A 27158-nucleotide genomic window follows, 5' to 3' on the forward strand; every position below is an offset into this window, starting at 1 on the left:
AAGAATTTTTATTTTTTTTAAACACTGGACCCAAAATGCATTTATGCAGCTGAATCGACTTCCCAGTCAAGCACCTGCAATTTCAAACTCTCACATCCACCTGTCACAAAAAACATCCCCAACAGCACTGAGAGCATTAATTTAATGCCGTCTTTTTAAGCCTTTAGTAATTACATCTTAACATATGTTTTTGAAACATGCAGTATTTTGATTAATAATATTAAACTACATCAAGTAACTGCTCAAATATGTTTGATGCAACATATAGATATTGTAACATTATTTTTGTAAACGTAAGTTTAGAACATAATTACTAAAATAATCAGAATATTACTTCTAAACTAGTTTGCCGCAGAACATGAACATCTCTACTTCTCTGTGGAATATGCTCTCTTCATCAATGGAGGAGGTGCTTTACTAGTTTCATACATCATTTCTAGTGGTGGATTATTCAGGCAGCACCAGTCAGGAATACGACCTGTCTGGCTGTAATATTCTTTGGAGACTGAACGACTACCCAAAATGTCTTGCAGAGCACCAAAAATAGCTCCTGAGATTAAATAAACAAAACAAATGTTAAAACTCAATCATATTCTCTGCTATATAAATCTCTCAGTGCATGTATATTATTTACCTGTCATCATGCCATGATTAATGCACAATATAAACAGCACATGAAAGCTGAATTACAGAAGGAAAGTAACTTTTAAAAATTAAATAAATTCGTAATATTTTTTCATTTCATCTGACATGAAAAACTGCATCAATATTTAAAGACTAAACATAAAAATAACCAATATAAAGTACCACTTAAAAGATTAGGAATAGGAATGTCTATGTCAGCTTTGATTTAAAAACAATTACTAAAGGACAAATATTGTTGACCCATGGTCAATGGTTAATTCTCAGACCAGAGGATAATGAACAGCAGTGTTTCCCAAGGATCTATTGTATAAAAACTATTTACTATTGGAATATAGAATTTTTGAAATCGCCAATGATACCAAATTTGTTACATACGAGACAAGTGTTTGCACTAATACCTATTGCCTACAGCAATACACAGGTTCAAAACATTAGTTTGGGAGACTGGTGGGATAAATTTGCTAGCTACTGTAGGGTTTCAGCCTTTTTGTGCTTGGTTCGTAGCAACATTTCTGCATCTTGCAGAGCGATCAGAACAGTTGTGTTAAACACCCTGGTTTAACTACATGTTGCTCTGGATTGGTCTATGTTTATAAATATTGGGTGACCGCATTTCCGGCATCAAAACGGTTCAGGTTATAAACAGTTCTCAAGAACAGAACCCATTCGTTATCTGAAACGGATTGGTACACATTAATGAGCAGATTGGACTGATGAGTGATGGATGGATGGAATGTAATACAGAGAATGGAGAAACTGAACACAGTACTCCATGTGGCCTTACCAACATCTTGTATAACTGTAATATAATGACCAAACATCTATACTCAATAAGTAACTCAGCGGGTCAGGAGCATCTCTGGAGAACATCGATTAGTGAGGTTTTGGGGTGGGAGATTGAAACCTTCACATGGTCCACCCTGTTTCGACTAATGCAATCAACCCGACGTGCACAAACAAATAGATCAAATAGAACAGGTTGACCTACAACTTAGGCTGTGCAAGAAGAAGTGAGGTTTTGGGTCATGATCCTTCTTCAGACTGACTGTGTGTAGGAGTGTGGAGCAAGCTGGAACAGAAGAGGTGCAGGACAAATCCTGGCAGGTAATAGCTTTTTACGGGTAGTAGGGGGCGGGGAGAGGTAAATGTGGACAAAGGGAGTTAATAAAAATAAAGGAATTTAGGTGGAAGGGGAAGAAGAGGGTTTGTAGTTACCTAAAATTGGAGAATTCAATGTTCATGCCATTAGACTGTAAGCTACCCACGTAGAATACGAGGGTTTTTTCCCTCCTGTTTGTGGGTGACTGCACTCTAGCAACGGAAGGCCGAGGACTGAAAGGTCAGTATGGGAATGGGAAGAGGAGTTAAAATGGTTAACAACCGGGAGATTGTCTTAGTAGCCAAAGCAAATTTTCGGCAAAGCCTGCCAGGTCTACACTTGGTCTCACCGATGTACAGGAGGCCACATCGGGAACACTGGAAACAATAGATGAGATTAGAGGAGGTGCATGTGAACCTCTGTCTCGCCTGAAAAGACTGCTAATGAGGTTAAAGGAGGTGAACGTGTACCTTGATGATGTTAGAGGAGGTGCACATGAACCTCCAGAGATGCTGTCTGACCTGCTGAGTTACTCCAACACTTTGTGTCTTTTTTCGGAAAAGGTCCTACCCTGGTTTGATTACCAAAATGTAACATCTCACCCTTATCTGCATTAAACTCCAGTAAATAAATTTTAAGGTAAAATTTGTAACTTAAAAAAAGTCAATTAAAATTATAAAAAATTGATAAAAAATTGCAATAGCCTGGAAAATTTGCTAGTCCAGCACCAAAGTTCTGAACTTGCAGGATTATTGGACTTTTATTGTAATTCATTGCTTCAGACCTTTGGCAATCCTGGATAAATCTAATGTATAAATGCATTAAGAGACCTCATCATATACTCAATATTAAACTAGGACAGCAATCAGCAGAAATAACCAGCAAAATATATCAGAGATTTACCACTTTGCATCATTCCCACAGTTGACACACATTATATACACCTAAGCAAATTAGAAACACAGAAAATAGGTGCAGGAGTAGGCCATTTGGCCCTTCGAGCCTGCACTGCCAATCAACATGATCATGACTGATCATCCAAAATCAGTACCCCGTTCCTGCTTTCTCCCTATATCCCTTGATTCCGTTAGCCCTAAGAGCTATATCTAACTTTCTCTTGAAAACATCCAGTGAATTGGCCCCCACTACCTTTTGTGGCAGAGAATTCCACAGATTCACAACTCTCTGGCTAAAAACGTTTTTTCCTCATCTCAGTCCAAAATGGCCTACCCCTTATTCTTAAACTGTGACCCCTAGTTCTGGACTCTCCCAACATCCTGCATCTAGCCTGTCCAATCCTTTAAACATTTTATATGTTTTTAAGATAAAATTGTCTTTTGATACAATAAAAATACAAGATTTTATATATAACCATATAACCATATAACAATTACAGCACGGAAACAGGCCATCTCGGCCCTACAAGTCCGCACCGAACAATTTTTTTCCCTTAGTCCCACCTGCCTGCACTCATACCATAACCCTCCATTCCCTTCTCATCCATATGCCTATCCAATTTATTCTTAAATGATACCAACGAACCTGCCGCCACCACTTCCCCTGGAAGCTCATTCCACACCGCTACATATATAGATGTTCTACGTAGAACTTATTCTCACCTCCTAACCAAGCAACAGAATTTGGTTTTGCAGGTGGAGTATGAACTTTGAACGTCTTGGTAGCCAACACTTCTTTGTATTTTGGTTTCTCCACCAGACACCGAATTTCAGCCATAATACGATGTAGGAAGCCAGGCAGCATAGCAGTTCCACCAATGATCACAAGATTCTCTGCTAGATGTTTTCTTGTGTCAATAGGGCACTGGTAATAAAATTAAACAGAAATATCATTAATGTCCTTCTAGTTCTCTAGTTTCTCAGAATTGTGCCCTGCATATATCGATACATAACCTGGCAGTGATCGATACATAACCTGGCAGTATCACTTGTACCAGAGGCCAACAGACAAGCAGTGGCTCAGAAATATTTATAAATCACTGAAACGTCACCTATCCATGTTCTCCACAGATGCTGCCTGACCCGCTGAGTTACTCCAGAACTTTGTGTCTTATAAATCTTTATCTTTATTTTTGGATTGTCCAGTTAAATAATTGGAGGCATTTAAAGAGGTAGATAAATATTTGAAGGATTGGGGAATTCAGGGTGATGGGAGTTGAGGGGTACTTTAGCCATCAATCATAAAGGAAGATAGAGCAGGTGGCATAATTATTTTCGTGTGCTCCATTTTTCAGATCTGCTTTTCAAAATCACCTACAAAACAGGGATAGTAGTTTGCTGTAAAGAACTTTACAGTATTCTGAGAACATTAATATTGCATATCTGCAAATTCATCCCTGCGCAGAATACGCAATAGGAGGTCCCCAGGTTATGGAATGGTTACATTCCTGAGAACTGTACACAAACTGGATTTTTCCAACTCGAAAAAGAACAACTCCCCCCAAAATCACATGAAATCTTATGCATCAACAGTCTTGGGGACTGATTTGCAATGAAAGTCAGCGTAGATGTTAGAAGAGTTATTACCAGCAAGTGAACATAAGAAGAAGAAAATATGTGCTAACGAGAAGTGACTCAGGTTTGTTACATTTGATATTATCTGATGGTGAATTCGGAGAAGACATTGGAATTCTTTATGCATGAACTCTGCATTCTGTAACGTCGGATTTTCACGTCAGGTCTTTTGTAATCTTTGCATTTAGTAGTAGCATCTAATGTTCTCTGCCAGTATGATTTATACAATTGAAATACAAAGCACTGCTGATACTTTATGGTGCAAATTTTTAATTTAAAGCAGCATCGTATGACTGAAGAGCAGGTTTCGGGGGTAGATGTGCAATATCTTGTATCATTTTACAGATCCATTCTTTCTTTTTGACTATCCCAAATGCAAACTTTTTTGATTACAATATAGCATTTTAACTCTTATTTTTCACATATTTAAATGACCAACAATATTATATTATCAAGAAACTAAGAATCTTTATAAAAATAAAATAGATTTATGACATACAGCACAATACACCTTCTTACCTGTAAAAGTGAATCAAGGATTAATGTTGCAATGGATTTTTCTTCATTATCTTGTTCAAAAAGCATTTCAATTACGGAATCTCTACAAATAACAAAGGTATAAAAATATCCGTGAAATGCAAATTCAATCACTTTACTGGTTTATAATCATGTTACAAATATCCAATTTATATCATAAATCAATGGTAACGTAATCTCAAAATAAAATGGAAATGTGGGAAACATTTATGAAAAGACTAAGATAACAAAATTCACAAGTTAATTTCACCAGAATAGTTTTCTTTAATATAAAACTGCAGTCAGCCTTTTTGTCATTTGCTTGAGCAAGTTCTTTTTAAACTAATTTTATTTTGCCAAGAATGTGATGTGCTGCGAATTTAAGGCCGTCACAGCAAAATATTTATTTGTCATATTTTCCTGAGCACAGGAGGTGGCGGCGGTGGCGCCGGCTAATTAACCTACTGAGCCTATGCCGGCTCTCAGAGCACTTCCATCAACCCTATTCTCTCAATTATTTCCCTTCAACCTGTTTTCTCACACAATTCCATCAAATACTGCTGATTCTTCCAGTCAACTGCACTGGAGGCAGATCGCATCAGCAAATTAACCTACCGACCAACCAACCTTTGGGTTGTGGGAGCAAAACGCTATACCTGGGGGAAACCAATACAGTGTCAAGAAGAATATGCAAATTCTACACACACAGAGCTGGAGGTCAGGTTGAACCCTGGTTACTCCAACAGTAAACCTAACTGCGTTGCTCTGGTCACTTGTAGATTCTCCACCAGAATATGATGAAAGAAAGCAAGTCTACTGCACTGAGAATTATGGAATTATTTAGTTTGGATCCTTTGCATCCATTAATCTTATTTCTGCTCCCCTTACTTTCTCTGACTTTTATATTCATGGATATCTTTATGCTCCACTTTTAAATTTACATTCATGTCTTAAAGATACTTTATGGTATTTATTCTCCTAATTATTATGAATTTGAACCCACTGTTTTTTACCATCAAACTTTTTTTTCCAAAAGCTTCACCATTCCCTATTCATCAGCCATGTTAATGAGTTACGGAGGAGTTTGGCTGTAACAGAGGCTTAGGCCATCTTCTGAAACAAGTTTATAACATCAATCAGAGACAGCAATGTGACTCTCTCTTCTGCACTCTAGTTTCCTTTCTCCTTTGTACTACCCCATATGTGGTATAATTTTATCCCCATGAGACTTCTGCAATTAGAAGCAAAATCTTTGGTTGAATGCATTCTTTACCTCCTACCCTAACCACAGCATGATACCAAAAAATGAGCTTTGGCATCACCACCTTAGCAGAGATTGGATAATTCAGTAGAGACCATGGATCAAACAAAGATCATGTTATTATTTATGGATCTATAACACACTGGACAGTTTTAACAAAGTCACCGAGGAAATCTAATTTAGCTATTTTTTTATTTCTCCACTTTTTCCCCCACTGGTTAGTTTAATTTTCTACCTATTTTTCCCTCCACATATTCTTCACTGGATATACTGACGATTTCTCAACTGAAAAACAATCCCAAATCCACTGCTTTCTTTTTTGCACTTTGGTGTCAAGCTAATTGATAACAGGACTTCATCGGTAGTCAGAAAACTCAATTTAAACATCAGTATACTATGTCAGGCCACCATTTTTATCATAACCTGCAGAAAAAGCTTTTGTGAAAGTGATCCAACCTGACTGATCCTTTGACATGTAATATCCTCTCTCCATCCAGTGGGTATGCCACATCCGGAGGTGACTGTGGGCGCTATAAATAAATATGAAGTAGACATTATTGTCATATAGAGATAACTTGTTATTCTCTTGTTGATCAGTCTTTACTATTTTGTTGCAAAATAAAGGAGCCAGTCATCAACTTTAGGAAGTTGGGTGGAGTACATGCCCCAGTCTATATCAATGGTGCTAAAGTGCAGATGGTCAAGAGGTTCAAATGTTTAGGTGTAAATAACGCAAACAATTTGTTCTTGTCCAACTACGTTGACACATTGACCAAATCCTCAATTCCACAGAAGGCTAAGGAAAATCAGCATGTCTCCAAAGATTCTTGCCGATTTGATCAGGCCGCATTTGAAGTATCGCATGCAGTTCTGGGCACCTCATTACAGGAAAGATGTGGATGCTTTGGAGAGGGCACAGGGGAGTTTTACCAGAGGGCATAGCTATAAGATGAGAGGGGGAAAGTTTCATGGCGGGCAAGTATCTTTTTTTTTTTTTACACAGAGAGTGGTGGGGGCCTGGAACGCATTGCCAAGTGAGGTGCTGGAGGTAGATACGATAGTGGTGTTTAAGAGGCTTTTAGATCGACAAATGGAAATGCAGAGAAAATAGGGATATGGATCATGCACAGACTGATGAGATCAGTTTAACTTGGCATCATGTTCGACACAAACACTGTGGGCGGAAGGCCCCGTTCCTGTGCTGTATTGTTTTATATTCTAATTTCCACAGATGTACCATAAAAAGCATCCCATCAGGATGTGTCACAGGTATGGCAACTTCTCTGCCCAAGACCACAAGAAATTGAAGAGAGTTGCGAACACATCCCAGTCCATCACACAAATTAGCCTCCCCTCCCCATCAATCGATTCCATCTATACTTCATGCTACCTCGAGAAAGCAGCCAACCCTCAATAATCAAGGAACCCTCACGCCCCAGTCATTCTCTCGTCCCCTCTCCTGCTGGGCAGAATATGCAAAAGCTTGAAAGCACACAAAACTTAATTCAAGAACAGCTTCTTCCATGCTGCCATGAAGTTCTGAAATGCACATTTCATACACGATGCAAGAATTCACAATCTTTCAATCTACCTGCTGTGACCCGTGTACATTTTTAATCTCCACTTTCTCTGTAGCCATAACTCTATTCTGCGTGCTGTTTCTTTTCTAATTGCACTACCTGTTACACTCATATATGGTATGGTTTACACAAATAGCACAAAAACATTGTTTTTCACTGTTTCTCAGGATAAGCGACAATAATAAACCAAATATCAATGCTACTTACCTCAGCTTTTCCATCAATGTTAAACTTGGCAGCTTGAATTTTCTCACCCCGTTGGAGATCACTCACAAAGCAAGTACGAACTGGAAGACAAATTTCCCCCAAAGTTTAAGTTATCCTGAAACACATGTATATTGAGTGTTAAACTGAATGAAATGGGCACTTATTTGGTGCAGTTAAACATTCAAAAATAGTACAGTTAGGGACTTAAATTAAAAACATGCCCTTTGTATTTCATCCAAGTTTTCAATGAGAATTTTATTTCCATGTAACTTAACCACATCTTTTTAGTGTATCAAATCTTATATTAAAGTATAATTTAAGAGGAAAGCACACAGAAATGTAAGGACGCATGGCAGCATTGAAGTATAGAGAGATCTTAGGGGGAAATCTGTTGTTTCCCAAAAGGAGCGCCACAAGTAGATAGGATGTAAAGAAGGCACCTGCCATCATTGGTCAGGGCACTATGTTTAAAAGTACTTGCTGGAGTTTTGAAGGATGAGTGGATATCTCATTGAAACCTGCTGAATATTGAAAGGCCTAGATAGAGTAAATGTGGAGAGGACGTTTTCACTAGTGGGCGAGTCTATACCAGATGGTACATCCTCAGAATAAAAGGACGCACCTTCAGAATGGAGATGAGGAGGAACTTATTTAACCAGAGGGTGGTGAATCTGTGTAATTCATTGCCATAGACGGCTGCGGAGGCCAAGTCATTGAGTATTTTTTAAACGGAGATTGATAGGTTCTTGATTAGAAAGGATGTCAAAGTTTACGGGGAGAAGACAGGAGAATGGGATTGAGAGGAAAAATAGATAAGCCACAATCGAATGGTGGAGCAGACTCGATGAGCCGAATGGCCTAATTCTGCTGGTATGCTGCTATCATCAAATTGCAGATGCATACATCTTTGGTAGGCCAAATATGGAGTATTGTGCAAAGTCCTGGTTGTCGCATTACAGGAGGAATGTGGAGGTCTTGGCTTGGGTAACTTATTTTTCCTGCCTCCTCTGCCACTTTCTCTTTCAGCTCATTTCATATACCCACCACCCCATGTGTGAAAAAGTTACCCCTTAGCTTCCTATAAAATCTTTCCCCTATAATCTTAAACCTTATGCCCTTAGTTCTTGATTCCCCTATCCTGGGAAATAGACTCATCCTTTCTATTCTCCTCATGATTTTATATGGCTCGAGAAGACCATTCCTCAGTCTCCTTCGCTACAAAGTATAAAGTTCTAGCTTGGCCAACCTCTCTCTATAGCACAGCGCCTTGAGTCCTGGCAACATCCTAGTAAAGTTACTCTGCACTCTTTCCAACATAACGGCATAATTAATGGCAGATTTACAGTACGTGATAAGAAAATATATTTGCTGCAAAATGTGATTAGAATGAAAGTTTTGTGCAAAATTGTTGGCACAAGAGACTGCAGATGCTGGAATCTGGAGCAAAACACAAATTTCTAGGGCTCAACCATCAATTTGCCTTCACAGATGGTGGTTGATCTGCTGAGTTGCTCTGGTAGTTTGTATTGTGCAAGGTTTTTTTACCTTTGATATCCTCTATGGTTTCTTCTGGAAGTGAGCCTGTTGAAAAATATTTGGGAGCAACATTAAACCCATGCTGTGTAATATTAAACTATTTAAAAATTAATAAATTACTAAAATATTAATTACTTAAAATGTAATAACTTGTATTTGCATTGAGGCTAATAGACAGAACAACAATTACCGTACTTCCCGGCAGTGAAGATGCTATTTTTTTACCCAAAACTAATGCACAAAAATTTACCTGCATCTTGGAGGCTGAAGGTTAGGTTGTTGGCCAAGAAAGATAGACTTGGCTATCCCTCAGTACAGCAACATCAAGAACGAAGTTACTGTACTGAGAGATAGGCAAGTCTATTCTTCATTGATGGCAGCTGATGGGAAGCGGCTGTAAAGTGGGAAGCGGCTGTAAAAGGGCAGCGCTGCTGGGGGGGGGGGGGGGGGGGGGGGGGGGAGAGTTCCAGCGGAACCGGCCGGCACCTTAGCGCCTTCTGCCGTCTGGCCGGTCCGCCACGGTGTCCTTCAGCACAGGTGCAACCGGTGGAGTTGGTGGGTAGCTACTGGGCTGGGAAGGCTGGCTCTCCCTCTCCCCCTCCCCCTCCCCATGTCTCTCTGGTCCGGGGTAGGCGACCTGGGCGCTACAGCCAGTCCCAGGGCAGGCCACCTAGGAGCTACAGCCAGTCCCGGTGCTCGCAGTCGACCTGGGAACTGCAGCTAATCCCAAGGACGTGAGGGATCTGGGAACTGAAGCCAGCCCTGGGGACGCTGGGGATCTGGGAACTGCAGCCAGACCCAGGGCACGCAGGCGATGTTGCCAACCCCTGGACTAAACCAAACCCTTGATCCTGTCCCGCCATCCTTTTCTCAAAATTTAGCGACTTAAATTGGGGGTGCGTCTTCATTGCGGGAAATACGGTACTCTTCCAAAAGGAATTAGTTGGAGACAATACATTCTGAAATCAGAAAGAGGTTCCCCCCCACCCCACCATAAAATAGAATCTTTATTGCATCATCGTTAATGAACCATCAAAGTATTTTTATTCAAGACTTACTCATCACGGAAGCCAACCCTTCTCCAGTATTAGTCCCCGTGTCCACAGTACATTCTTCCAATAACCGGGCCTGCAACTCCCTGCAGTAATAAAATATGTTGAACTATTCCAGCTTCAATCATTAATTTAATAAAATAAATGTGTTTTAAATTTAAATACTTACTTGTGGATTGCTTTTCCTCCCAGTGGAAGTGCTTCCCATGCATTCAAAATCAGAATTCCTTCATATATCTGACAAAGCTAAGGTTACATTTCACATGGACAATAATCTTAATACACATTAATACTTCGAGTCACTATTTGTTTGCTGAGACACAGGGATTTTTTCCTCCAACTACCCAACAAAAACAAGACTAGAGCCCCAATTAGATCTCTATTTGGGATCTGTTGAAATTTTGCTTTTCCTTATCTGTGTTTTATTCCACAGATGTCTCCTTGTCATCATAACTTCTTTTTGAACATGTAGAGTAACATTTGCTATTTTCCAGCCCTCTGGAACCCCCCCCCCCCCCCCCCCCCCCCCCCCCCACCTCACACGTGATTCTGGTAAGATCATTACTAATGCCTCCATAATCTCTAAAGCTTCCTCTTTCAGAACCCTGGAGTGTGGTGCATCTGGTCCAGGTGACTTCTCCACCTTGAGACCTTTCAGATTCCTCCTCCTTAATAATAGCAACTCCACTAACATCTGCCCCCTGACTCATTTGAATTTACAGCACTGTAGTTACCTATACTCAACAATAATACGGACACATCTGGTTTCATCTTCTCCCTCGCAAACTACATGTTGATTTTTATAATATCATAGTCACTGCCTCCTAGGGGTTCCTTCACCTTAAGCTCCCTAATCAAACCCATTTCATTACACAACACCAAATCCAGAATTGCCTGTTCTCACGCAGGCTTGACCACAAGCTGCTCCAAGAAGCCATCTGGTAGGCTTTCCACAAATTCCTTCATTTGGGATCCAGTACCAACCTGATTTTCCCAGTCTACCTACATATTGAAATCTCCCATAACCACTTTCTTACATGCAGATTGTATATCCTGATATAATTTGTACCCTACATCCCAGCTGCCGTTCAGAGGCCTGTATATAACTCCCATCAAGGTCTTTTTACCCTTGCAGTTTCTTAACTCGACCCACAAGGATTCTACATCTTCTGATCCTATGTTATCTCTTGCTGAGGATTGAATTCCATTCCTTACCAGTAGAGCCACCCACCCCTTCTGCCCATCTTTTCCATTGGATGTGTATCCAGGGATCTTCTAGAGAGTGCCTGCAACATTCACTTTTAACTACATTTTCTACATCTATCCTATTTTTCCACAGAACATTCCTAGTACAAATGCCTTTTAGAAATAAATGCCAACCGGGTCTATTTCAATTGTTTCATATTCTTAAGCAGCTTTACTGCCTTATATTAATAATTTTACCAATAATTGGATGACAGAATTGATGGCATTATGGCCAAGTTTGCAGATAGGTGGAGGGGCAGGTCGTGAGGAAGCAGAACGTTTGCAGAAAACTTGGACAGGTTATGAGATGGAGAAAGAAGTGACAAATGGAATAAAGGATAGAAAGTGTGCGGTCATGCACTTTGATAGACAGAATAATGCCGTAGACTATTTTCTAAATGGGGAGAGTATTCAGAAATCGGAGGTGCAAAGGGACTGGGGGGGGGGGGGGGGGGGGGGGGGGTGCAGTTGTGGGCTTCATATCAGAGGAAGAATGAGCTGACATTGGAGAGGGTCCAGGGATCTTTACGATGTAGATGCCGGTGATGATTGGATTGACGTATGAGGAGCATTTAATGGCTCTGAACCTGTACCTGCTGGAGTTTAGAAGGATGAGGAGTGCAGTGGGGGGGAAATCTCATTGGAACCTAGCGAATAATAAAAGGCCTAGATAGAGTAGATGTAGAAAAGATGCTTCCAGTAGTTGGATAGTCTAGGATCAGAGGGCAATTTCTTAAAATAAATGGACGCCTTTAGAATGGAGATGAAGAGTGAGTGCTTTAGCCAGTGCCTGGTGATTCTGTGGAGTTCATTGTGTGCGGAATTCATTGCTACAGACGGCTGTGGAAGCCAGGCCATTGGGTATTTTTAAAGCAGAGTTTGATAGGTTCTTGATTAGTAAAGGGAGTCAAAAGTTTTGGGGAGAATGGTGTTGAGAGGGAAAAATCAATCAACCATAACCGATGGATCGAATTGATGGACCTAATTCTGTTCTTACGTCTAACTGAAGAAATACTGTTTGGAATATAACATCCCAACATAACCAGTTCCCTAACCTAAAAAATGTTACATCTGGCACACTCCTATCCTGGACATTAATTGTGGTTAATTTAAAATAATACATAGTTGAGAATATTGTACAAATCCTTTATTTCTAATGACTGCCTTTCCATATCTCCTTATTTTCCTCATTCATTGGTTTATTCTAACATGTAATTTAATTTACCTTTCCTATTCAAATATTTTCTTCAAAATGTTACTACTCAACAATTGAAAGTCAAATTTCTGTTATTTTAAAACTGCAAGACAATAGCACTAAACTAAAAATGCCATTGAAAATTCAGCACAAATGGTAACGCAGTTAATGAATGATTAAATTCAAATGTGACTGGCAGAATATGAAGGTACATCACAAGAATGCATGTATTCAGAATGTGGCAAGAAGGCAGTCCTTTGAACTATACTGGGGGGAATTGAATGTATTTATAAAAAAACAGGAAGTTTGGGCTCATTATAGTAAAATCTTTCTTTGTAAAGCCACATTAGAATGGCATTACATTCAGTCATTAATTTGCTTGACAACCATGCTTTTCTATTTATTACTATGACTGTTTTACCACAATATATATTGATGATGGTCAAACAAACTAAGTTGTTAGTAACCAGCTAACAACTGATTTCATCTTTCATGGAAATAATTTCCAAAGGATACTGGTAATGCTAGTGCTTCTGTATATCCACAATCTAATACCACAGCAGAGTTGATACCAAGAGTCAATAGCGACATAAGATGGCATGGAGCAAAGAGCACTGAAGGAACCTGGAAATGCAAAATGTGGAAATAATACAACTCGTTCCTTAATTTTAAAGGAAAATTTAAATGCAATACTTCAAAAATATTTACTTCTCAACAAATGCAGTATAATAAAAGTTAAGAAAGACACCTTGATTAACGGGGCAGAAAGCTCAGGAAGGGATAGGAGAGTATGGCCAAGTGAAATAGGAATCGATGTGAAAGGTGAGAGGAGTAATGGATTAAAAGAATGATATATGAATGCACAATGCTTAAGAAATAAAGTGGATGAGCTTGAGGCTCAGTTAGAAATTGGCAAGTATGATGTTGTGGGAATTACAGAGACATGGCTGCAAGAGAACCAGGTCTGGGAACTGAATATTCAAGGTTATACGTCCTATCGAAAAGACAGACAGGTGAGCAGAGGGGGTGGGGAAGCTCTGAGGAATGAAATTCAGTCCCTTGAGAGGGGTGACATAGAATCAGGAGATGTAGAGTCAGTATGGATAGAACTGAGGAATTGTAAGGGTAAAAAGATCCTAATGGGAGCTATCTACAGGCCCCCAAACAGTAGCCTGGATATAGGGTGCAAGTTGAATCAAGAGTTAAAATTGGCATGTCGCAAAGGTAATGCTACGGTTGTTATGGGAGATTTTAACATGCATGTAGACTGTGAAAATCAGGTTGGTACTGGACCCCAAGAAAGGGAGTTTGTGGAGTTCCCCCAAGATGGATTCTTAGAGCAGCATGTATTGGAGCCTACCAGGGAGAAGGCAATTCTGGATTTAGTGTTGTGTAATGAACCAGATTTGATAAGGGAACTCGAGGTAAAGGAGCCATTAGGAGATAATATGATAAGTTTTAATCTACAATTTGAGAAGGAGAAGGGAAAATCGGAAGTGTCAGTATGACAGTGGAACATGAGGGAGGAGCTGGCCAAAGTTGACTGGAAAGATACGCTAGCAGGGATGACAGTGGAACAACAATGGCAGGTATTTCTGGGAATAATACAGAAGCTGCAGGATCAATTCATTCCAAAGAGGAAGAAAGATTCCAAGGGGAGTAAGGGGCGACCATGGCTGACAAGGGAAGTCAAGGACAGTATACAAATAAAAAAGAAATATAACATAGCAAAGATGAGCAGGAAGCAAGAGGATTGGGAAACTTTTAAAGAGCAACAGAAGATAACTAAAAAGACAAACGGGGAGAAAAGATGAGGTACGAAGGTAAGCTAGCCAAGAATCTAAAGGAGGATAGTAAAAACTTCTTTAGGTATGTGAAGAGGAAAAAATAGTTAAGACCAAAGGGGACCCTAGAAGACTTAAAAAGGTGAATTTATTATGGGGAACAAGGAAATGGCAGACAAGTTGAACAGGTACTTTGGATCCATCTTCACTAAGGAAGACACAAACAATCTCCCAGATGTACTAGTGGCCAGAGGACCTAGGGTGACGGAGGAACGGAGGGAAATTCACATTAGGCAGGAAATGGTGTTGGGTAGACTGATGGGACTGAAGTCTGATAAATGCCCAGGGCCTGATGGTCTGCATCCTAGGGTACTTAAGGAAGTGGCTGTAGAAATAATGGATGCATTGGTGACCATTTTCCAATGTTCTATAGATTCAGGATCAGTTCCTGTGGATTGGAGGGTAGCTAATGTTATCCCACTTTTTAAGAAAGGCGGCAGAGAAAACAGGGAATTATAGACCAGTTAGCCTCACATCGGTGGTGGGAAGATGCTGGTGTCAATTCTCAAAGATGAAATAGCAACACATTTGGATAGCAGTAACAGGATCGGTCCGAGTCAGCATGGATTTACGAAGGGGAAATCATGCTTGACTAATCTTCTGGAATTTTTTGAGGATGTAACTAGGAAAATGGACAAAGGAGAGCCAGTGGATGTAGTGTGCCTGAACTTTCAGAAAGCATTTGATAAGGTCCCACATAGGAGATTAGTGGGTAAAATTAGAGCACATGGTATTGGGGGTAGGGTACCGACATAGATAGAAAATTGGTTGGCAGACAGGGAACAAAGAGTAGGGATTAACGGGTCCTTTTCAGAATGGCAGGCAGTGACTAGTGGGGTACCGCAAGGCTCGGTGCTGGTTATTTATAATGTACATTAATGATTTAGATGAAGGGATTAAAAGTAACATTAGCAATTTTGGAGATGACACAAGGTGGGTGGAATTGTGAACTGTGATGAGGATGCTATGAGAATGCAGGATGACTTGGATAGGTTGGGTGAGTGGGCAGATGCTTGGCAGATGCAGTTTAATGTGGATAAATGTGAGGTTATCCACTTAGGTGACAAAAATAGGAAGGCAGATTATTATATGAATGTTGTCAAGTTGGGAAAAGGGGAGGTACAACGAGATCTGGGGGTCTTTGTTCCTCAGTCACTGAAAGTAAGCATGTAGGTACAGCAGGCAGTGATGAAAGCTAATGGCATGTTGGCCTCCTTGAGTACAGGAGCAAAGAGGTCCTTCTGCAGTTGTACAGAGCCCTAGTGAGACCACACCTGGAGTAATGTCTCCAAATTTGAGGAAGGACGTTCTTGCTATTGAGGGAGTGCAGGTTAATTTCCGGGATTGCGGGACTGTCAAATGTTGATAGAATGGAGCGGCTGGGCTTGTATACTCTGGAATTTAGAAGGATGAGAGGATATCTCATTGAAACATATAAGATTATTAAGGGATTGTAGCAGGAAACATGTTCCTAATTTTGGGGGAGTCCAGAACCAGGGGCCACAGTTTAAGAATAAGGGGTAGGCCATTCAGAACAGAGATGAGGAAAAACTTTTTCACCCAGAGAATTGGGAATCTGTGGAATTCGCCACCTCAGAAGGCAGTGGAGGCCAATTCTCTGGATGTTTTCAAGAGAGAGTTAGATAGAGCTCTTAAAGATAGCGGAGTCAAGGATATGGTGAGAAGGCAGGTACGGGGTACTGATTGTGGATGATCAGCGATGATCACATTGAATGGCGGTGCTGGCTCGGGGCTGAATGGCCTACTCCTGCACCTATTTCTATTCATTAGAAGGTCACTACTTTTTTGACTATATTATTCATGTTCTGCATTCCATCCAGATAAAGAGCAGGTTTTTATAGCGTGGCACTCCATCTGGTGGTATAGCAAAGGATTGAAACCTGATCAACAATTTAAAACACGATAAACATTTCTCATCACATCACTTCCATTTTTAAATATTGAATTATATTCCTGTTTCCCCCATACTGCATCTAATTTTTTTCAATTTGCAATTTACCTGTTCAAAATTTCCTAATGCCGCTAAAATCTTACCTCACAGAGCACACGAGTGGCCCCAAAAAATTTTGCTCAACAACTTTAGGCATAAAAATAATTTTTCATGATTTCAGGAAAGTAAACTATACTCATGACTGCAAAATAGATTAAAAACTGAATTGATTGCAGCAGAGGTTTCCAAATTTGTTCAGGAAAATTGCAAAATCCACAAATTATAGAGAAAAATTATTTGTCAGCAGCAGATTTGTGTGGTCTGCAAATTAACAAATATTTAACTAATTTCCAATTAGGTTCTGCAGTTAAAGGTTCAAAGGTTTGTTTATTGTCAATTGTACCAGTTAAGGTACAGTGAACCTCGAATCTCAGATAACGATCTCAGATCTCAGGCCTGATCTCAGATAACAATGAGAAGGCCTACCGGGAGGAGGTGGCTGATCTGGCACTCTGGTGTCAGGACAACAGCCTCCTCTTGAATATCAAAAAAACGAAGGAGCTGATCGTGGACTTTAGGAGGGCACATCATCCGAGGACGTACACACCATTGAGGATAAATGGGGATACTGTGGATAGGGTGAGCTGTTTTAAATACCTGGGAGTCCACATCTCTGAGGATATGACATGGACATCACACGCTGCAGCACTCGTGAGTAAGTCAAGGCAGCGCCTTTACCACCTCAGGCAATTGAGGAAATTCAGAGTGTCTCTGAGGATCCTCCAGTGCTTCTATTCAGCGACTGTGGAAAGCATCTTGTCCGGAAATATCACGATTTGGTTTGGGAACTGCTCTGCCCAGGACAAGAAGGCTCTGCAGAGAGCAGTGCGTTCGGCCGAACGCACTATGGGAACTACACTCGCCCCCCTGCAGGAACTATACATCAGAAGGTGCAACTCCAGAGCCAACAAGATCATGGGAGACCCCTTCCAACCCAGCAACGAACTGTTCCAGCTGCTACGGTCAGGCAAACGCCTCCGTTGCCATACTGTGAGAACGGAAAGGATGAGAAGGAGTTTCTTCCCAGAGGCCATTAGGACTGTAAACTCCTATCTCACCAGGGACTAACTTTACTGTACCATTTTACTGTTGTGTGGTGTCTTTTTTAAATTGCTGGGTTTTTTCCCCCCCTTTTTCTTCCCTTCCACAAATATGTAATATGTGAATATGTGATTCTGTTCCATTCTGTTTGTGGTTTGTTTGATTTTTTGCACAATCCGCGAACATTGCCACTTTTCATTTCACTGCACATCTCGTATGTGTATGTGACGAATAAACTTGACTTGAATTACCATACTAAGAAAAAGCACCAAGACACACAACTACATAAAAGTTAACAAAAACATCCACCTCAGCGGATTCCCCACATTCCTCACTGTGATGGAAGGCAATAAAGTCTAATATTTTTCCCTCTTTATTCTCCTGCGGTTGGGGCAGTTGTACCATCCGCAGTCGGGGCAATCGGAGCTCCCGCAGCCAGCGATCAAAGCCCCGGCTATGCTGCGGTTGAAGCTCCTGCAGCTTGGAGCTCCCGAAGTCGGTCCCTAACAAGAGACCACGAGCTCCACGATGTTAAAGTCCACAGGTTCCCGCGACTGGAGCTCCGAGGTCGATCCCCGACAGGGACCGCCAACTCCACGATGTTAAGTCCTGCAGGCTCCCAAAATCGATCTCCAGCAAGAGGCCGCCAACTCCATGATGTTAGGTCGCAGTGCGGACGGATATGATTGGGGAAAAAAAAAATTGTATCTCCGTCGAGGTAAGAGATTAAATAGTTTCCCCCAACCCCCACCCCCTCATAAAATAATCTAAAGAACACTAAAACATACATTTAACACATACTATAAAACAACTGTTGGCGAGGCAGCCATTGCAGGCGCCACCTGGTGGTCAATTATTCATTGCCTAATTCCTTTCGGTTTGAATGCATCGCTAGCAACAGGTTCCTACCTCAAAGTGCTTAAAGAAAACTTTAGTGAGTGTTTCTCTGAAGTGCGATGGACACAGGATAGATTCAATGACAACAACTCGACGATCCCTTGGATTTACTAGCAAATGTCTGATAAGAGAGCAAAAAAAGATATTATGAAATACAAATCAAATAAAAACAATTACAAACCATAGCTGTTTATTAGAAATACAAATTAATTAATAATGACATAGTTAAGGTGCAACCATACTGCAATTTAGAACATATTGTTAGCGGTAGTTATTTAATTCCAAAGTAAAAGGAGGTGGTGTATGGAGATCTGAGTAGGTTTTACAGACATGGTTCCCCACACCGTGATTTCACTTTAATTTAGAGATACAGCACAGAAACAGGCCATTCGGCCCACCGAGTCCGTGCCGATCCCCGAACACTAACACTTTCCTCCACACTATCGGGCCAATTGTAAATTCACCGAGCTAATTCGCCTACAAATTTGTACATCTTTGAAGTGTGGGAGGAAACCGGCGATTCCGGACAAAATCCACACAGGTCACAGGGAGAACGTACAAACTCCCTATGGCAGCACCCCTTAGTCAGGATCAAACCTGGGTCCCTGGTGCTGTAAAGCAGCAACTCCACTGCTGTGCCACCCTGCTGCCCTGATATCTCCTAAAAAAATGTGGGTGATTATTTTCTACAAGAACTCAGAGAAATAAAATTGTATGGTCCTATGAATCTATCTTCTATGACGTTACAGCAGAAGAACTGATTTTCTTCGATTCAACCCCAAACTGAAATTTTACTATGTGGTCTTGTTTTATATATTAAAAAAAAGAATGTTTTTGCATACATTCTATCAGCCAGATCATTAACTATACAATTAAAGGAGTCAAAAGATGGCACTGTCTTATAGAGAAAGACAAATTCCGTAACAAAGTACAAATACACCACCAATATTCCGGCGCCCTTGGTTCCAGAGCCTTGCGGGATTATCTGCTTTGCCAGACCAACAGAGATCATGTAACAATAATTCAACAATACACCTCTGACCCACTAATTATACACCATCTGTATCTCTAAAACACAATGGATGCTAGAAACTTAAAAAAAAACAAATTCTAGATGTCAATTTAATGTGAATTAAATGATTCAATGGCCACGACTGTCACTTGGACTTTGCTTAAACGCCATAGCAAGGATTAAATGTAAGCAAAATAAGCTAAAAATCGCGCAAAGAAATCATCATCAACAACTGCAGATGTAAACAATATATTATTTTGGGACAGAGACACATATTTGGCATGAAACATGGCATTTAAACATCAAATTTGTGCCAGTCATTTTTTTTTATTTGCCCTACCCGATTACCACCAGGGGGGCGCCACACGATGGCAGCCTTTCCAACAGTCTTTCTGTCTTTTCATCTTTTTTTTGTTATTTTTAGTGTTTGAGTTAATGTTCCCTGGTTTGTTTTATGTGGGTGGTGGAGGAGGGGACTGGGGAAACTTTTTTCCCATCTCTTACCTTGCCGGAGATGCTATTTTGTTCCAGATCGTATCTCCAGTCGCTCTGCGGCCTAACATCATGGAGCTGGTGGCCTTGCTCGTGACTGACTTTGAGCCCCACCGTGGAGACGTGGACTTACCATCGGAGCCAATCCCTTGCCTGGGATCGACACTCCGACCCGCGGCATGCGGATTTCACCATCGAGGAGCTTGCAGTCCCGGGTAGAGACCGATGTCGGGAAGCTCCAAACGATGCGATGGTTTTGACCAGCCCTGGCCCGGGGTCCGATCGCCTGGCGGGTGTGAGCTGAGATCCCCCCCCCCTCCGATGCAGGGGCTTGAATGACCCGACGCAAGGGCCCAAATGCTGCCGGCTACAGGAGCCAAGATCGCCCCGACAACGGAAGGCTCGGGTCCCCGACCACGGGAGAACAAAGAAGGGAAGAGATTGAACTTTTTTTCGCCTTCCATCATAGCGAGGAATGTGGAGGAGTCACTATGGTGGATGCTTATGTTAAAATGTATTTTGTGTGTTCTGTTGCTTTTTATTGGTGTGACTGTATGGCTAATGAAATGCCTATGTTGCAAAACATAATAATACTTTATTAGCTAAGTATGATTATGATTACCTAAAGTACAGCATGTGAATAAATTCCTTCAAATATCCATAAAGTTCTTCTGTATTGATGTTATATTGAACTACTTTAACAGCCTGCAAAACAAAAATTCATAAACAAACATGAATGATCAACATTCCAGATTCTTTATTTGGGAGTTTATAATCATTGCAAGTCTATTCTGATTAATCTCCCTAAAGGAATTAACAAGACAAGAACTATTCCACACAAGTGTTACACTCTTAACTACATAACACTTATTAATGCACGACTGTCCCTACAAATATTCGCTATACACCTCATTTACTTGCCATGTGAGAAACAGAAGGAAAGTTGTTAATAACATGTCTTATCAGCTGCCTTGGTATAATCCTAAAAAGAGAAAGTGCTAGAGTTGTTCAGCAGGTCAGGCAACATCTCTGGAGAACATGGATAGGTGACCTTTTAGATCAAGTCCCTTCTTCAGACTGCTTAGTAAAATCTTAGCCTCAAGTCATGAAATCTCTTCTAAGGTAAAATATAAAAGAAAAAGTGGCATGTTTTTCACAATCCCGCCATCCGGCAATGTCCGTGAATGAGTCAAATTGTAATCACAGCTTCAAGCTGTGCAGAGAGCAGCCTCACAAACAACAAAATTATCATTTGTTTTAGCGATAACAAGTGATAAGCACCAGCCAGGACAGAAGACATAGACTGTCTGCTCTTCTTTGTAATCATTGCATGTGATCTCTCTTCAGAGAGAAAAAATGTCTTGAATTAACATCACCTGTAGAAGAAATCATCCGATTTCAATTTGGTAAGCCATACTCATGACTGTAGTAATATCATGTACACATATTACTGTTTCTTTACCAAAAAGGAACCAATTACACATCTCAGAACCTTCACATACTACAGCTTTTCAAGGATGCTGCCCACCAACAACTTGAAAACGAACTAAGGCTGGGCAATAAATACTGGCCTTGCCTTAAGCTATGTCGTACAAGTTTTGATGAAATTATCATATAAAAACAAAAAGTACACTAAAAATGTCAAAGGATAACAAATTTTAATAAATCTGTAACCTCCATTTAAAAGTTCAATCATAAATCATCAGATTTGTCAATGAAATTGCAAGTTTCTGTATTCTACCCGGTAGCATTCTTGCAGCAGATGCAACGACCCTAAATATGACACAACTTAGAGGTGTTCTTAGTAAGCTATATGGTTTTAAATAGAGAATGTGTTACACCGAAACAAGTAAAATCGTCAATGCTGATCAGCAAATATTTAAATGTTTAAAGACTGCAGGCAGAAAACAGCTTTTCAAACTATTTATCTGCGGAATAATTACAAGATACTTAACAGTTATATCTGAAAGACGTGCGGGTTTGAAGGTTAAATGGTCTCTGTGAAAATTGCCCCAAACGTGAAGGGGTGAATGAAAAAGTAGTGTAACAGAATTAGTGTGAATGTTTAGCATGGGCACAGTGGGCTGCAGAGTGTTTCCGTGCTGTATCTCTAAACTAAATAACGGAACTATAAAAAACACTTTGTTAAATCCATGTGGATACTGGCCGGATGTCTTATATCAATATTAAGCATCAAAATGGAAAAATATATAATTTAATAATAAAATCTTAGCCTAATAATCTTACATTCCTAAGTCAGTCCAAAAGTGGATTTTAAGAGCTGGCTTTATACGCAATTAAGAATTTGGATATTTCAGAGGTTGCCGATACAGATTTCAAGCAAAAAATCTCCGTGTATATGTAAAGCTATCTATAAATGTTGACCACTGACTCACAATTCAACTCTTTGACATTTCATGGGCTGGGAGTCAATATTTGTGGCAGTATTGCAGACTTACTAATCTTCAAGAATATGGAAGCAAGTTTAATATGTAGTTTAAATTGGGTATGATATTCCAATTTTTTTTTCATTATAGACCCAGCAAGAAAAATGCCCTTTAGCCTACCTTGTCCTTGCCGACCAAGTTTGCACACTGGGCAAGTCACATTTGTTTGCATTTGGCCCATAACAGTCTAAACCCTTCCTATTCATATATCAGTCCAAATATATTTTTAATTGGCAATTTTACCACTTCTACAGGTTCCTTTGACAGTTCATTCCAGATATTGACTATTCTGAGTGAAAAAAGTCAATTTCTGGACCTAAAATTACTCATAATTAAAAATAGATATTTTGATGAAAATGCAGATTTTGAAGTCGTATGCAATTTAAAAATGTAGAGTTTTGAAGGTTATCATAAATATTGTATTTGGTGAGCATCTTACTATATGCTGAAACTTCTGAATGTACATAGTGTAAGCAGAGGAGTAAATCTTACCTGGGTTATATCCGGCTTCTTGATTTCGCTGGGGATGATACATCTTGGTCCACTTTCTCCAGCAAAACCACATCTAAAAATTGAAGAGAAATCTTCAAAGTACCTGATACAACTAAATACTATAATTAATAACAATTGAACATGCATTGAAACTTGATTGGGCTAATTTGCCTTTACAGAAAAACAAAAGCTGGTCCGATTTTTGAGGAAGTTGAGCCATGAGACTGTAACCATTGAGCTGAAGAATGGAACACAAGTGCATGGAACAATCACAGGAGTGGACGTCAGTATGAACACTCACCTGAAAGCAGTACAAAGTGAATTTACAGAAAACTCTGCTTTAAGTGTCGAATAGGTCAGGAGGACACATTATTGGCAACAATGCTGAATACAAGATTCAACTGTCAGCTCCTTATGCCAGTTTATCCACTAAACAAAAATCAGATTCATCAGATCTCCTTAACAAAAAAATGATAAGCTGACTTATAGAAATGAAACAAAGACTAATTTGACCTCCTTAAAATGAGGGGCTTATACCATGAGGAGAGAGCGAGACTCATCTTATGAGTTTACAGGACTGTGTATTAATTTGATTGAAATATATACATTTAGGTTTAGGTTTAATATTGTCACATGTACTAGAGGTACAGTGCAAAGCTGTGTTTTGCATGTTATCCAAACTGATCAGATAATACATAAATACAATCAAGCCAAACTTAAATACATAAGATAGAACAAAGGGAAAGATACGGAGTGCAGAATATAGATCTCAGTATTATAATGCATCAGTTCCATAGACAAAGTATAATGTCCACATTGTGTGAAGTGGCGAATCAGACAGTATCCTGGCTTATGGGGGGACAATTCAAAAGCCTGGTAACAGAGGGGAAGAAGCTGTTCCCGTGTAGGGGGATGAGGGCTTTCAAGCCTCATTATCTTCTGCTGGAGGGGAACAGACATAAGAAGGAATGACAAGAGTGGGACAAGTCTTTGATTAAGTTGGCTGCTTTTCCTAGGCAGCGGTGGGAAGTCTGCTGTGATGGACCGGGCGACAACTACAACTTTCTGCGGTCTTGGCCATTACTATTTCCGAACCATGCTGTGATGCAAATCTGTAAAAAATTGTAAGAGTCTTCTTAGCTGTTGCATCAATGTGGTTAGTCCACGATCGAAGGTTCTTAATTATAATTTAGAGTCACATCTAGTTGGGCCAAGCGAACGGGTGCCTGCCATCCTGCACTCATTTTAATGGTAACTCCTGAGTACTAGAAAACACTAACTAAACTATGAAATCTTGATTGCACGAAGGACTTCTGTTTTTTTTTTTTTACATTAATGTTAAGCCACTTTTTTGTTGTTGTTTATTATACTATGAGCATTGTATATTGCTGCAAGTTAGAATTTCATTGTTACCATGTTTCATTGGACACATGACTCCTGACAATGGTACTTTATTGTCACATATACCTCAATCTCAATTTTAATTGAGTAGTCAAAAGAACTGGACTCTGGAGCATTTAGATTTACAATACTGACAAGTTATATTTGGAAAAATAACATCGCCCACCGGCCGCTTTGAGTCAGATGCGCCGCAGTTTGTCGTCCATTTGTATCTCCTTCTCCCAAGACACTGGGATGGGTTTTATTTATGGGGCGTCCGGCCTGGCGGGTTTATACTAGCAATTGTCACCGCCTGGAGTTTATACCCAACGGCGCTGGCACTCATCCGTTCCCCTCGCCCTCCGCCACTCACTTGGTGTAGGCGGCTCCCAGGTCGATCACCACTGCCGTCTTCTCGCCGCCGGTGCCCAGCCCCTCGAACATCGGCATCCTGCGCCTGACCGAGCCGCTCGTTCACCCGCCGACAGCGAGCGAGCGAGCGCCAGACCCGACCAGACCCAACCTGACCCTCTCGCGGCCAAAGATACTAGGCCGCTATAGGATCCGCTATAGGATCTTTGACGCGAACGACCACCAAGCGCTCCCCTCGCGGCCGCGCGCACGCTCACCAAGCGCTCCACTCGCGGCCGCGCGCACGCTCACCAAGCGCTCCACTCGCGGCCGCGCGCACGCTCACCAACCGCTCCCCTCGCGGCCGCGCGCACGCTCACCAAGCGCTCCCCTCGCGGCCGCGCGCACGCTCACCAACCGCTCCCCTCGCGGCCGCGCGCACGCTCACCAAGCGCTCCCCTCGCGGCCGCGCGCACGCTCACCAACCGCTCCCCTCGCGGCCGCGCACGCGCGTCAGTCAACAACAGCCGGCGCTCGAGACCGCCTGTTTGTATTTCTTACATTCACATCAACAGATCCCATCCCCCCCCCCCCCCCCTTCCTTTGCTTTTCTTTCTTTCATGATCGTTTTGTTTTTGGAATAATTTGTCGAGAAATAAGTTTCGAGATTTTTTTTCGTCAGGCACTAATGTGAACTCCAGAAATCGGCGGCAGGTGTTGAGCGAGTCCACAGGAGAGGTTGGGGTAGTCAGTGTTTCCATAAATGGTACAAATGGTGCAAATGTATTATCATACCTTTGTCTGCAATTTCTGTCCTTTTGTGTTTATGCAGGTGTATTTTTTTTAAAGAAAGTACCAAATTTTATAAAACGTGGCTATTTGTTCGATTCAACCTGATTTGATCCTAAATTTGGAAGAATGAGGGGTGACCTGATTGAAACATACAATAGTGAAAGGCTTAGATAGAGTGGATGTGGATGATGTTACCACTAGTGGGAGAGTCTAGGACTGGAGGTCAGCCTCAGAATTAAAGGACGTTCTTTTAGGAAGGAGATGAGAAATTTCTTTACTCAGAAGGTGGTAAATCTGTGGAATTCTTTGCCACAGGCGGCTGTGGAGGCCGAGTCAGTGGATATATTTAAGGCAGAGATAGATGGATTCTTGATTAGTACAGGTGTCGGAGGTTCTGGGGAGAAGGCAGGAGAATGAGGTTAGGAGGAAGAGATAGATCAGCCATGATTAAATGGCAGAGTAGACTTGATAGGCCGAATGGCCTAATTCTACTCTTATCACTGGTTCAATTGCACTTTATTGTCACGTATCTAGATGCAGTGAAATTAGTTATTTTGCATCAGAGTCATGTAATTCATGCAGGAAGAATGAAAAGGGAAAAGGGTTCATCCAGATGTTCCTTTCACACTTCAGCTAGTAACCTGAACAAAAGGTTTGTCCTAAGAGGAGAGATGAAGCAGACTGGGCCTGTGAAAAGCTGCAGGCCCCGATGACCTGAACTCCTTTTACGCTCGTTTTGAGAGGGGCAACACCACCCCAGGTCTGCCGACTATCGACAATACCGGCAGCGGGCTGGCTACCAAAGCTGAAGGGAGGAATGTGCACACATTCTCGCTGTCCGAGCACGACGTGAGGAGGGCTCTGACACGGGTGAACACGAGAAAAGCTGCAGGCCCCGATGGCATCTCGGGGCGAGTACTCAAGTCCTGTGCTACGCAGCTAGCTCCAGTGCTCACTACATTATTCAACCTCTCCCTGGACAAGTCCGTGGTCCCTGCCTGCTTCAAAAAATCTATAATTGTACTGGTACCTAAAAATGCCTCCCCAGCCTGTCTGAATGACTACCGTCCATTGGCCCTTACCTCGGTAGTCATGAAATGCTTTGAGAGGCTGGTGAAGAAACACATCTGCGCCTTCCTCCCTCGGAACATGGACCCGTTGCAGTTCGCTTACCGTCCGAACAGATCCACGGACGATGCGGTCTCCCAGGTCTTGCACACCGCTCTCTCCCATCTGGACAGCCAGAAGGGGGGCTACGTGAGGATGCTGTTCATAGACTACAGTTCAGCCTTCAACACGATAGTCCCCACCAGACTGGCCGGGAAGCTAATGGAATTGGGGCTCAACACCTCCCTGTGTGCCTGGGTCCTGGACTTTCTCACCGCCAGGCCCCAGGTAGTCAAGATGGGAGGGAATACATCGAAGTCCCTCACCCTGAGCACAGGATCGCCCCAGGGTTGCGTCCTAAGCCCCCTATTGTACTCCCTGTACACACATGGCTAGGTTCAGCTCCAACTCAATAATTAAGTTTG

The 27158-nt window shown here is 41.3% G+C and overlaps 1 protein-coding gene and 1 long non-coding RNA gene across 2 annotated transcripts; one reads left to right on the forward strand and one right to left on the reverse strand.

The window, feature by feature from the left end:
• Positions 1-25151, reverse strand: actr10 (actin related protein 10). Its single transcript, XM_033027200.1, has 13 exons — positions 24857-25151; positions 23104-23176; positions 20787-20869; positions 18673-18781; positions 13384-13491; positions 10597-10664; positions 10434-10513; positions 9385-9420; positions 7840-7919; positions 6509-6582; positions 4795-4876; positions 3364-3565; positions 1-550 (listed from the first exon to the last, which is right to left on the reverse strand). The coding sequence occupies exons 1-13, from the start codon at positions 24931-24933 to the stop codon at positions 369-371; spliced, it is 1254 nt and encodes a 417-aa protein (XP_032883091.1). The 5' UTR covers positions 24934-25151; the 3' UTR covers positions 1-368.
• LOC116977028 lies at positions 5455-23551 on the forward strand. The gene is made up of 3 exons (XR_004413105.1): positions 5455-5465; positions 11917-11920; positions 23415-23551. It is a non-coding gene; the product is annotated as an uncharacterized LOC116977028 (long non-coding RNA).
• Positions 25152-27158: the final 2007 nt, after the last annotated feature.

Source organism: Amblyraja radiata, chromosome 9 (genome assembly GCF_010909765.2).
Source record: "Amblyraja radiata isolate CabotCenter1 chromosome 9, sAmbRad1.1.pri, whole genome shotgun sequence".
NCBI classification, from domain to species: domain Eukaryota; kingdom Metazoa; phylum Chordata; class Chondrichthyes; order Rajiformes; family Rajidae; genus Amblyraja; species Amblyraja radiata.

Coding starts and splice junctions, on each gene's coding strand:
- actr10 (XM_033027200.1), bottom strand. CDS start 24,933: ATGCCGATGTTCGAGGGGCTGGGCACCGGCGGCGAGAAGACGGCAGTG. Junction 10,514..10,596: donor GGAGGAAAAGCAATCCACAA/GTAAGTATTTAA, acceptor TTATTACTGCAG/GGAGTTGCAGGCCCGGTTAT. Junction 7,920..9,384: donor AACCATAGAGGATATCAAAG/GTAAAAAAACCT, acceptor TTTGTCTTCCAG/TTCGTACTTGCTTTGTGAGT.